At 45.5% G+C, this 13,471-nt stretch overlaps 1 protein-coding gene across 14 annotated transcripts in view; it reads left to right on the forward strand.

The window, feature by feature from the left end:
* ZNF667 (zinc finger protein 667) overlaps positions 1 to 13,471 on the forward strand; it is a 47,086-nt gene continuing 33,615 nt past the window's right edge. For 2 of the 14 annotated variants that reach the window (XM_057719614.1, XM_057719613.1), the window contains exons 1-3: positions 1 to 227; positions 9,243 to 9,403; positions 13,421 to 13,467. Coding sequence is in view for 10 of the 14 variants with exons in the window: in XM_057719605.1 (XP_057575588.1) it covers positions 12,606 to 12,684; positions 13,417 to 13,467 (130 nt within the window). In the remaining 4 variants the exon portion in view is untranslated. Of the gene's footprint in view, positions 228 to 307; positions 403 to 729; positions 845 to 954; positions 1,042 to 1,066; positions 1,253 to 8,640; positions 8,895 to 9,239; positions 9,404 to 12,519; positions 12,685 to 13,416; positions 13,468 to 13,471 lie in introns of those variants that run through there. The other 12 variants (XM_057719615.1, XM_057719612.1, XM_057719609.1 and 9 more) reach the window with 11 other exon arrangements.

A 13,471-nucleotide genomic window follows, 5' to 3' on the forward strand; every position in this document is an offset into this window, starting at 1 on the left:
AAAAGGCTCAAGCGAGATTCCACCCCTGGCCTGGAGCAACATCCCTTTGCCCCTCTCCCGGGTCCATCCGTCTCCGGGCCGGACGGATCGGAGCGAGCGCGGGCCGGGATCGCCCAACCTCACGATCCTGGCGTAGCCGTCCAGAACGGCGCCACGTCCCGGAGGCTCCTGGGAGGTGCAGCTTGAGCTCGCAGTGCGCACGCACCAGCGCGCGCTACGGTCCGCGGGTGAGCCTGGCTCGAGGCCCCTCTGAGCCCCAGGGGCAAAGGGGAGGGTGTTGGGGCTACCAGCCCCTGGACGGGAACGTGTCGACGCACTGGGGAGGCTGGTTTTGGTTGAAGGGATCAAGGAAGGGCCTCAGCACCTGAACACGTCCACGTGATTTCATAAGGACAGCGACAGGTGGGGCTCCGGGGAGCTCAAAGGGGGCCTTGCGCGTGGGCGCGGCCGAGCGTGTTGCGTAGGCTGGTGCAGGGGCGGGGCCACGGGCGGGCACGCGAGCGGCGACGCCCCCAAGGGCGTCTCCGATTGCGCGAGCGCGCCTGCGTACGCCGGCGTGTGAGGGGGCGGGGCCTCAGGCCTTAGGGAATGGTCCCGAGAGAGGTGAGTGAGCGCCTGCGCGTCGCGTGGCTTTGTTTAGGGGCGGGGCCTCGCGCTCTCGGGGACGCCCTGGGGGCGGGGCCGCGGCCCATCGACGAGCCTCGCGCCTGAGGGGGCGGGGCCAACCCGAGCTGACCTGGAGCGGCAGAGGGGAGTGCGCAGGCGCGGGGAGTGCGGGGGGGGCGCCGGGTGCCTGCGCTGCGGCAGAGGTGGGCGCCCCGGGCACGCGACCCGCGAGGACAGGGTGAGAGAGAGAGAGAGAGAGGGAGGGAGAGGGAGGGGGAGGGGGAGAGAGAGGGGGAGAGGGAGGGAGAGAGGGAGAGAGGGAGAGGGAGAGAGAGAGGGAGAGAGAGAGGAGTGTGTGTCTGAGGCTGAGGTTGTGTCTTTGCGCCCGTGACCGCCTGTGGGGTTGTGTCTGCGTGTGTGGTGGCGGAGTGTGAGGTGAGGGACTGTGTTTGGAGCGGGTGTTGGCGTCGCTGTGCTGTGCGAGGAGGGCTGGTCGTGGCGTCCCTGCGTGTCTGTGTGACGGAGCCCGCCCGCTGACGGGGACGTGCCTCCGGACCGTGTTCGTATGTTCGTGTTCCACCGCGAGGGCTGAGGTGTTTGCCTGAGGAAGAAGTGACTGCGCCTGTGGGAGGGGGGCCGGCAGAGGGTGAGTGTGGCTTTGAGAATTCGTGTTGTTGAAGCGCGTTCGTGTGTGAGCGTGAGACAGACAGACGGACTGATGTAGGGGGCCGTTTGTCGCCGTCTGGAGCGGCTGCGTGATTTGACCGGCTGGCGGTGCGGCTGGGCGTCGGCGGCGTTGCGGTTGTAGTGTGTGGCCGTGAGCGGCCGCGCTGTCGTGCGTCTCTCTCTGTCACCGTGGAAGGAGAATCCCCGTGGGGAGGATTCTGAGCGGCTTTACAGGCGTCCAGGCTCCTGGCAAGGCGTTGTGTGTGCGGTGGTGGGAGGCTTTCCTTCGTGGTAAAATAGGATGGTAGCAGCACCTGCGTCAGCGTTGGGCCAATTAAATGTGGTAACATAATAGCGAAATACCTACTACAGAGCTTGGCACTCGCCAAACCCTGTGTAGGTCCCGGGTGATTGTTCTAGCGCCGGTGGTGGGTTTTCGTTGTCCCGGTGCAGAGGTGGGAGCGCAGCGGTGCGGGCTGGAGAAGTTTGCATCTCTGAACTTGAGATTGGGCGGTCATTCTCGCGGCTGAGGAGCTGACCTCCTCCAGCTGAGAAGCGGTGCCCCCCAATAGCCCAGCTGCTCCTTGTTGTCTGTTATTGCGTTAGTGCGTTCGAAGGGAGGGCGGCGTCTGCCGTGGTCTCTGGGACCTGTGGCCGCATATGGTTGTGTGCTTCCTAACCAGAGCAGCTTGGGGGACTCTGGGACTTCCGATTCCATCACTCAGGAGTTGTGTGACTGTGGGAGAGGTCACTTACATTGCTGCCCCTCGGTTTCACCTGCAAAATGGGGATAATAATAGCACCAATCTTAGGCTTGTGGTGAGCGTTAAGTACAACAGGGCCTGACACAAGTAAGCAAGGTATAAATGATGTTTGCTTTATGATTAACATAGTAACCCCAAAGATTCCACACCCAGAGAATAAAATCTACAGAAAGAAAAGCAAAAAGTAGAGCCCCAGAGGAAAAGTTTCAGGTCAAGAGATAAAATAATTGTAAAGTCTAAATCGAGCTTAAGTTCAGAATTTTTTAGTCAGGGTCCTAGAAGGGCAAGACAGAGGGTATTCCTGGATGGAGACGTCCCTAGGGAGCCTGTGGGGTCAAGACCCAAGCTGGGAAGTGGCAGGGACTGAGGAGCAGTATTTCCTGATAACACAGGGGTCTAGAGACATCTCCATGTCTAGACCAGGGTTTCTCAGCCTTGGCCCTTTGATACTTTCGGGCAGATAATTGAGGGACAGGGGAGAGCTACCCTGTGTATTGTCAGATGTTTAGAATTATCCCTGTTCTCTACCCACCAGATGCCAGTAGCATACCCCCACTGCCCCAATTTAACAAGCAGAAGTCCCTTCAGAAACAACCTGGTATCCGCTGGAGGACAAAGTCACCCCAGCTGAGAACCACTGGTGTACAGGACCACGATGAGGGTGTGAGGGTGGGGAGAAAAACGAAGGGACTGGATGAGAGAGGTGATAAAGGGGTAATGTTTCTGAGGTGAAAAGAAAGGGTGTCCATGTCGTGCAACCTGGGTAGGCTCTGAGAGGCACTCACTCATTCAGCAGTCAGGTGCCTGCCATGGGCCAAGCACCTTGCTAGTCAAGATAAACTAGGTTTATACTCATATGGAGCTTGCATTTAGCAGAGAGATAAAATTAAATTTATAACAGGTGGCAATAAGTATTTTGAAAAGGAAAGCAGGGTGGAGGGATTACAGGGTGACAATGGGTGCTGTTTTCAGTATCAACACCCAGGCCTCCCATGGGCATCTCAGTCAACTCCAAAGCCAAGAAAGGCCACCGTCAATGACTCCTTGGGATCCTTTGATCAGGAAATCTAAGGGTTTGGCTTTGAGCTTATCAGAGACTTTTCTCCTCCCCAATGCTGAGGTCTGGGCCTTAACAGAGAAAGGTCAGATCTCCAGCCCACGACTGAGGCTTAGAGACTGGGGCAGTAGTTCTAAACCATGGCCTTGCATATAGTTTAGAAATCTTAGCAGATAAGAATAAGACATGCCTGGACTCAATTCCCAGAGATTCTGACTTAATTGTTCTGGCATGGGGTCCAGCCATCAGTATTTATTAAAAAGCTCCCAATATGGATTCCTGTGTACAAACAGGGTTGAGAGCTACAGCTGTGAGAGTATGTGGGCTCCTCTGGGGCTTCTTAGAATGAAAGAAATTAATTTGGTGGAAGGGAAGGTAGAGGAGGATACTAGTGACTGGTACTTTCAATATCTTATCAAAAGCAGTCCTGACAGTCCCTGCAATAGGAACATTCCCAGCCCCATCCTACAAGCGAGGAAATCGAATCTGTTTTCACGTCCAGCAGAGAAATGGCAGGACTGACATTCAAATGCAAAGCCTATGTTTTCTGTTATAGCTGGGCTTGGGTTTTTGGAGAAAGTACCTTTCTATATCCCCAGCATCTGGGGCTGGTAGGTTCAGGGTAGAGATGATCTTAAAATACTAGATAGATGGTACAGTAAAAACAAACTCTGGCTGAACGGAAGCAGTGAGAGTGGTGCATTAATGAGTGGTTTTCAGGTATGTCAGGACCCACCCCCAACTCAACACCCAGCACAGCTCCCCATGATCACAGGGATGCTGTGCCCTGAGGGGAGGTATGGCTACTGTCTAGTAACTCTTTAAGCTTGTTTTCATCCAGGTTCTAGCCATCCTCACCTTAGGAGCAGGAATTTAGCTTTGTGCTAAATTGCACAGTCCCTTCTCACCGTATGGTCTGGGACTTGGAAGAGAGGCCTGGTTTAAGCCCTACCCTGAGGTGGTGTGGGATCCAGCCTCTTTATTTGTGGTGGTGGTTTGAAAAATTATATATATGATACAAAACGCAAAAGCATGAATAGATAGGGAAAAGCGAGTTTTGAGTTTCCAAGCCTAGTGATCCAGTTCCCTTCTTCAGGGTCAATCACTGCTACCAACTTCTTTTTTTCCCTTCTAGAACTTATCTGTGCCTTTTCAAACTCATATATTTGTATCCTGTGTTTTGTTTTTTTTCTAAGCATTTTCTCTATACCTTTTTTCTCCTCATTACACCATATCTTAGGGATCATTTCACACAGTACATGTAGAGCAGATTTCTCAACCTCAGCACAGTTGACATTTTGGACCAGATTGTTGTTCTTTGCTCTGGGCAGTGTCTTGTACATTATAGAATGTTTAGCAGCATCCCTGGCCTCCACCCATTAGATCCCAGGAGCACCCCACCCCCCAAGTTGGGACAACCACAAATGTCCCAGGCATTGCAAATGTCCCCTGGGGGCAAAATTGCCCCCAGTAAAGAACCTCTGATATAGTGCTACCTTGTTCCTTTTAAGGACTATTACAGTGTCCCATATGTGCATGTAACATTCATTCATTTTCTTATTGATGGGCAGTTGTTTCCAGTCTCTTGATAGGAGTAGTAATTGTGATAGGGAAGAACCTTTGCTTTTTTTTTTTTGGCCAAGCCGCGTGGCATGCGTGGTCTTAGTTCCCCCGACCACAGATAAAACTTGTGCCGCTTGTAGTGGAAGCTCGGAATCCTAACCACTGGACCACTAGCGAAGTTCCAGAACCCTTGTACTCTTCTTCTTCTTTTTTTTTTTTTACATTTTTTTTTTTTTTACTTTAAAAAGTATTTTTTTTAATTGGAGTATAATTGCTTTACAATGTTGTGTTAGTTTCTGCTGTACAATGAAGTGAATCAGCTATATGTATACATACATCCACTCCCTCTTGGACCTCCCTCCCACCCTGCCCCCCATCCCACACATCTGGGTTGTCACAGAGCACCTAAATGAACTTCCTGTGCTTTATAGCATGTTCCCACTAGCTATCTGTTTTATACCTGGCAGTGTATATATGTCAATCTCCCAATTTGTCCCACCCTCCCCCTTCCCCCAGTGTGTCCACATGTTCCTTCTCTATGTCTTTGTCTCTATTCCTGCCCTGCAAATAACTTCATCTGTACCATTTTTCTAGATTCCACATATATGCATTAATATGAACGATAATTTGTTTTTCTCTTTCTGGCTTCACTCTGTATGACAGACTCTAGGTCCAGCCACATCTCTACAAATGACCCAATTACATTCCTTTTTATGGCTGAGTCATATTCCATTGTATATATAGGTACCACATCTTCTTTACCCATTCATCTGTCATTGGACATTTAGGTTGTTTCCATGTGCTGGCTATTGTAAATAGTGCTGCAATGAACATTGGGTTACATATGTCCTTTTGATTTATGGTTTTCTCAGAGTATATACCCAGTAGTGGGATTGCTGGGTCATATGGTAGTTCTATTTTTAGTTTTTCAGGGAACCTCCAAACTGTTCTCCATAGTGGCTGTATCAATTTACATTCCCACCAACTGTGTAAAAGGGTTCCCTTTTCTCCACACCCTCTCCAGCATTTATTGTTTGTAGATTTTTTGATGATGGCCATTCTGACCTGTGTGAACTCATTGTAGTTTTGATTTGCATTTCTCTAATAATTAATGATGTTGAGCATCTTTTTATGTGCCTCTTGGCCATCTGTATGTCTTCTTTGGAGAAATGCCTATTTAGGTCTTCTGCCCATTTTTTAATTGGGTTGTTTATTTTTTTGATATTGAGCTCCATGAGCTGTTTGTATATTTTGAAGATTAATCCTTTGTCTGTTGCCTCGTTTGCAAATATTTTCTTCCATTCTCCCAACAAAAGAGGGTTGTCTTTTCATCTTGTTTATGATTTCCTTTGCTGTGCAAAAGCTTTTAAGTTTAATTAGGTCCAGTTTGTTTTATTTTCATTACTCTAGCAGGTGGGTCAAAAAAGATCTTGCTGTGGTTTATGTCAAGTAGTGTTTTTCCTATGTTTTCTTCTAAAAGTTTTAGGGTGTCCAGTCTTACATGTAGGTCTTTAATCCATTTTGAGTTTATTTTTGTGTATGGTGTTAGGGAGTGTTCTAATTTCATTCTTTTACGTGTACTTTCCAGTTTTCCCAGCACCACTTATTGAAGAGGCTGTCTTTTCTCCATAGTATGTTCTTGCCTCAGTTGTCATAAATTAGGTGACCATATGTGCATGGGTTTGTCTCAGGGCTTTCTATCCTGTACCATTGATCTTTATTTCTGTTTTTGTGCCAGTACCATACTGTCTGGATTACTGTAGCTTTGCAGTATAGTTTGAAGTCAGGGAGCCTGATTCCTCCAGCTCCATTTTTCTTTCTCAAGATTGCTTTGGCTATTCAAGGTCTTTTGTGTTTCCATACAAATTGTAAAATTTTTTGTTCTAATTCTGTAGAGAATGCCATTGGCCATTTGATAGGGTTTGCATTGAATCTGTAGATTACTTTGGGTAGTATAGTCATTTTCACAATATTGATTCTTCCAATTCAATAACATGGTATATCTCTCCATCTATTTGTCATCTTTGATTTCTTTCATCAGTGTCATGTAGTTTGCTGAGTACAAGTCTTGTCTCCTTAGGTAGGTTTATGCCTAAGTATTTTATTCTTTTTGTTGCAATGATAAATGAGATTGTTTCCTTAATTTCTCTTTCTGATTTTTTGTTGTAGTGTATAGGAATGCAAGAGATTTCTGTGCATTAATTTTGTATCCTGCAACCTTACCAAATTCATTGATTAGTTCTAGTAGTTTTCTGGTGGCATCTTGAGGATTTTCTATGTATAATATCATATCATCTGAAAACAGTGACACTTTTACTTCTTCTTTTCCAAATTGTATTCATTTTATTTCTTTTTCTTCTCTGATTGACATGGCTAGGACTTCCAAAACTATACTGAACAAGAGTGGTGAGAGTGGACATCCTTATCTTGTTCCTGATCTTAGAGGAAATGCTTTCAGTTTTTCACCATGGAGAATGATGTTTGCTGTGGGTTTGTCATATATGGTCTTTATTATGTTGAGATAGGTTCCCTTTATGCCCATTTTCTGGAGAGTTTTTATCATAAATGGGTGTTGAATTTTGTCAAAAGCTTTTTCTGCATCTATTGAGATGATCATATGGTTTTTATTCCTTAATTTTTTAATATGTTGTGTCACACTGATTGATTTGCACATATTGAAGAATCTGTGCATTCCTGAGATAAATCCCACCTGAACATGCTGTGTGATCTTTTTAACATGTTGTTGGATTCTGTGTGCTAGTATTTTGTTGAGGATTTTTGCATCTAAATTCATCAGTGATATTGGTCTGTACTTTTTTTGTGTGTGATATCTTTGTCTGGTTTTGGTATCAGGGTGATGGTGGCCTTGTAGAATGATTTGGGAGTGTTCCTCCCTCTGCAATTTTTTGGAAGAGTTTGACAAGGATAGGTGTTAGCTCTTCTCTAAATGTTTTTTTTTTTTCTTTAGATCTTTATTGAAGTATAATTGCTTTACCATGTTGTGCCAGTTTCATCTCTGAATGTTAGAATTCACCTGTGAAGCCATCTGGTCGTAGATTTTTGTTTGTGGGAAGATTTTAATTACAGTTTCAATTTCATTACTTGTGATGGGTCTGTTTATATTTTCTAATTCTTCCTGGTTCTATCTTGGAAAATTATACCTTTCCAAGAATTTGTCCATTTCTTTGAGGTTATCCGTTTTATTGGTGTATAATTGTTTGTAGCAGTCTCTTATAATCCTTTGTTTTTTCTATGGTGTCAGTTGTGATTTCTCCTTTTTCATTTCTAATTTTATTGATTTGTGTCCTCTCCCTTTTTTTCCTTGGTGAGTCTGGCTAAAGATTTATCAATTTTATCTTCTCAAAGAACCAACTTTTAGTTTTATTGATCTTTGCTGTTGTTTTCTTCATTTCTATTTCATTTATTTTCTGCTCTGATCTTTATGATTTCTTTCCTTTTACTGACTTTGGGTTTTCTTTGCAGGACCTTTGTGTTCTATTACAAGTTAGTCACTAAAGGGATATTGCCTATAAGCTTAAATTATACATAATGGCCCATCTCTGGGAACCCTGCCTCCCAGGTAATGAGCATTAAGCTAAAATACCTTTGTTTAACCCATAGGAAACATTCTGACCAGGCCCATCTGTGAATGACTGCAGGAAGGAAGAAATTAACACATCCCCTCTACAATGTTTGACTTTTCTCCCTCCCCTTTTAGTATGAAAAAATTGAATTCTAACTCATGCAAGCTGGTTTTTTAGGACATGAGTCCACCATCTTCTCAGTCTGCAGGCTTTCTGAATAAAGTCACTATTCCTTGCCCCAGCAACTTGTCTCTCAACATATTGGCCTGTTGTAGGGCGAGCAGTACTAGATTGGACTCAGTAACATAATGATAATAAAAAAAAACTAACATTTGTTTAGCACTGGCACTCTTCTAAGTGTGTTGCATGTTTTCATTTTCATGTTTAATTTTCACAACAGCCCTATGGAATCATCATTGTTATTTGCCTCATTTGACTGTTGAGGAAGCTCGGGCCCAAAGAGGACAGGGAGCATGTCTGAGGTCACACAGGTAGCAGGGGCAAAGTTGGAAGTTTAACCCAAGCAGCCTGGCTCCAGATGGATGCCCTTCACTGAAGGACTGTACTGCTTCTTCCTACAAACCCTGTCATTTTACATATACACACAAGAACATCTGAAGACAAGTACCAGAAATGAGGTTACTGAGTTAAAGGGTATGTGCACCTTCAGTCTTAAATATTGCCAAATTGTCAGTTTCTCTCCAACCAGCACTGTGTGAGAATTCTTATTGCAGCCCTCTTTAGTGTCAGGCTTCCTTGGTGATACTTGTTTTATACTGAATTAAAAAGGAAAAGGAAGGCAAGAGATAATCATGTGCCTGTTGCTGGAGATATCTGATGTAAACTTCTAACAGCTAAGGGTGAGGCAGGTTTTGTTTACCCCACTGCACAGATGAGCAAACTGAGGCTTTGTGTGGCTCTCCCACAGCCAATAATTGGCAGAGGCAAGCTTTGAATCCAGAATTATCTAATATCAAACTGCTGTTCTTTCTTCCCCAGCAGTGCTGAGTTCCTCGGGGAAAATTATTTTGTGGACAAGAATCGTTCTCCTTCAGTTTGGGGTGTGTGACGAGTGCAAACAGCCATGAGAAACCTCAGGATGGATGCGATGCCACTTCCTGGAGCAATCCATTTTACTTGAGGAATCAGAAGGGAAGAATCTGGTAAATGATTTAAAACATGATTTTTATATTAACACAAACTCAGATTTATCATGATGTAGGATGTAAAAGTTGTATGGATGTTTCAGAGCAGAAGATTTCAAGAGTTTTATCTTGTGGGGCAGCTGCATTGGGGTGTTCTCAGGCCACAGAGCTAGCCATTAACCCTTCTCTACTGTGCAGGGCCATTAGTCAAAAGTTCTCAGAGGCCACGTGGCAGTGGAGTGCTGGAGCTGGCTTGCCCAGCCTCACATGAACCCATTGTGCACTCCTCTCCCCGGCTGCATGCTCGGAGACATCAATTTGATATATTACAGTGGACCCTGGCGGGAGTATTTACACCATGAAAACTGGCAGACACTACAAATTACCCAGCACACCGCTATTCCAAGGTTGAATACAGAGAGAATTCAGGCATCCAGGATTCTTTGTTACCATTTTCTACACACAGGAACCCTTGCTCAGCACAGTCAGAGAATTGAAGGCCAGGTCACTCTGTTTGTCACTGAGCCACAACCCCTCAAATTTAACGTGGCCTGCTCCAAAGCTCCCGAAATCCTGTAGCACTCTGGTATAACAAAGGTGAATATCTCATAACTGTGGTGCCACACTGACATCTCCCAAACCCTGCCAGAGAGGACAGCAAGGGGAAACTCTTATCTTGCACCAAGAGGGCAGATTGTGCTGCATGTGGACAGGGGGTTCAAACCCAGGCTCCATTACTTAAAGCTCTGTGACAGCATGCAAGTCTTCTTCCCTCTTTCATCCTCAAAATGGAAACTGAACCCCATGTGGTCAGTTTGCACTAAAGATGAAATCATATAATTCATACAGAGTATCCAGTACAGCTCTCATTCTCATGCTTACAATATTAAAAAAAAATTTTTAATTTTTATTGGGGTATAGTTGATTTACAGTGTTGTGATAGTTTCAGGTATACAGAAAGGTGGATCAATTATACATACACATATATCCACTCTTTTTTAGATTCTTTTCCCATATATGTCATTACAGAGTATTGAGTAGAATTCCCTTTGCTATATACAGTAGGTCCTTATTATTAACTGGGAGGCAGTATTGTCATCCAGGGGTTGAGCACATTGAGCATGCACACACCTGAGGGCTTCCCCAGAGCATGTGAACAGAAGGACAGTAACTAGGCCTCTTCCAGACTCACAGCCCACAGCACTGGCCACACCCCACACTAATAACAATAATAGTGATAAATGCAGCTGCCATGATAATTGCCTTATGTGCTCCTCACAGCAGCAGCTCTTCCCCTTCCTTTTGTAGACATAAAGGATCAAGGTTAAGACCCAGTAAAGTTCAATGTCTTGCCCAAGGTCACACAGTTACACACAGGAATGTTGGTCAACTCAGAGTGTGCAGTGGAGACCAGGGGGTGAAGGCAAAGACAGATGTAGTAACAATAGAATTAGCTTCCCACATAATGAAGTAGCACCTGCTGCATGTCCAAGAGGCCCCTACCCCACAAGGGGGCCGAGGAGGGAGGGCTCCTTGAAGAAGTGATGGTAAAGAAAGTATTTTCCACCGGACCATTCAGTCATTCAGGTAGCAGATAGTTAGCAAGCCCCTTCCACGGGCCAGACCCTGGTCCAGGGCACTTGGGGCTTACACTCAAGTGGTTGGGACACACTGTAAGCACCAGACATAACTTGGAAGCAAATCACATAGCATGTTAGTTGCAAGGAGAACTGTGAAGAAAAGAGAAGTCAGATTGGGGAAGGAAGACGGGTGGGGGTGGGGGTAGGGGGGTGATGGATAGGAAGGTCAGAGGCAGGTTGCAGCATGAAATAGAATGGTTACGGTGAGCCTCACAGAGAAGATGGGGTTGGAACAAAGATGGAAAGGAATGAGGAGCTGAGACAGGGGAGAGAGCATTGCAGGCGGCGGGGTCCTAAGGCAGGCCTGTGGCACCACCTTCAGGGATTGTCAAGGAGGCCAGTGTGAAGAAGGGGAGAGTTGAGGACCTGAATTCATAGTTCATGGGAGGCAAAATAAGGCCAGATGTTACATGTAGATATTACATCCTCACAACAACTCCAGAAGGAGTTCTGTGTTGTGTCTGTTTAACAGGAGAGGCAACTAGCAGAGAGAGGTTAAGCAACTTGCCCAAGGTAGCACAGTTAATAAAAATAGTCACACCCAGGTGGTCCAACTTAAGAGTGATGCGTTTAACACACACCAGGTCACCCAGCCCTTCCCTGTAAACCAGGTGAAAACAGGGCAGGGCTCCAAGCTCCTTCTTGACCTGTGAGTCTGAGTTCGGCAGGGCTGGCATCCCATGGCTCCTTTCTGCCCTGTTGGAGTGACCTCATAGGCCAGCCTCAGTGAGCTCCAGCCAGCCTCTTTCATCTGGCCTTAGCCCATCCCTGAGATTCCTCTGAATTATGCACTTTTTTAGCACCAGGTCATTGACAGAAGAATAGCCCACTTATAGGGCACATGAATGGGAAGGAACAGATGGAAGGGTCACTGTATTTGTTTCCCGTTGCTGCTGTGACAGATTACCACCAACTTAGTGGCTTCCAGCAACACAGATTCATTCTCCTACAAGTTCCAACAGTCAGAAGCCTGCAGTGGTCTAGGAGGGCTGTGTTCCTTCTGGAGGCTCTAGGGGAGAATCTGTGACCTTGCCCTTTCCAGCTTCTAGATGCCACCTGCATTCCCTTCCTGCATCTTCAAAACTGGTGGCACAGTGTATTTAGACCTTTTTCTCTCTGACTCTGCTTCCATCATCTTTCTCTGACCTCAAGCCTCCCTCTTATAAGGGCTGTGTGACCACACTGAGCCCACCTGGATAATTCAGGAGCATCTCCCTACCTCAGAATCCTTCGTTTCTGTGAAGTCTGCATTTCGGCCTTTTCTAGACCTTGCCCTTTTCCAAAGACAAGTTCAGAGGGCTTGGAATGACCGCTGGCAGAAACTGTTTCTCTATGCTGTGGTTTCAACATAAAATGGTTGCACTCCACCCCAATTTCAGCATGCCAGGAAGCGTTCCAGACTGGTACTAAGTCAGTCAATAATTTTTTTTTTTTTTTCTATTTATATGGCTGTGTCAGGTCTTAGTTGTGGCATGCTGGATCTTTTCATTGCAGTGTTCGGGCTTCTCTCCAGTTGTGACACTTGGACTCCAGAGCTTGCGGGCTCAGTAGTTGCAGCGAGGGCTTAGTTGCCCTGAGGCATGTGGGAGCTCAGTTCCCCATCCAGGGATCGAACCCAAGTCCCCTGCATTGGAAGGCGGATTCTTAACCACTGGACCACCAGGGAAGTCCCAGTCAATAATTTTTGTTGTGCACTGCTCTGCGCAGGACATGGTCTCAGACACGGAGGAGAGAGTAAACAAAACAGTCAAGGTGTCTGCTCTCATGGAGCCCAGGTCACATGGGGGGGTGGTACCTGTGTAAACAGGCCATTTTCAGGAAGCCAGGGGTACTACATGGAAAATGGAGCAGTAGAATGGCATAGGCTCTATAGTATGAAGCAGTGGGTCCTGTAGAAACCTAATGCAAGACGGAATTTAAAATTTTCCAGCAGCCACATTGAAAAAAGTAAACAAATTAGTTGTTAAAAGTTAATTTTAATAATACATTTTATTTAACTCAATACCGTATACCTGAAATATTACCATTTCAACTTGTAATCAATATAAACAGTTATCAGTGAGATTTTTTTTACATTCTTCTTTTTTTTCCTGAGTCTTAATAAACAGGTGTGTTTTACATGTACAGTGCCCCTCAGTCCAGACACTCAGTTTTCATTGGAGATATTTGATCTGTATTTAAATTTCATAAAATTTACCATTGGAAAAGTAGATTCACATACCTAAGTTGTTCCAAACATACTTAAAAGTTTTACAGCAACTGAATTAAGGATCAATTTTTAATTTTAGATTAATAAATTTTAATTCAGTGATTCTGATATTTATCATTTTTTATGGTTTTAATAATAAATGACTTGAAATTAAAAAAAATTGAACACTCAGTTTCTTATTTCCAGAACTCCATGTCTCACATGGCTGCTGGCATTCACGTTGGACAGCACAGGTAC

This window comes from Hippopotamus amphibius, unplaced genomic scaffold (genome assembly GCF_030028045.1).
Source record: "Hippopotamus amphibius kiboko isolate mHipAmp2 unplaced genomic scaffold, mHipAmp2.hap2 H_1, whole genome shotgun sequence".
In the NCBI taxonomy this organism is placed as follows: Eukaryota; Metazoa; Chordata; class Mammalia; order Artiodactyla; family Hippopotamidae; genus Hippopotamus; species Hippopotamus amphibius.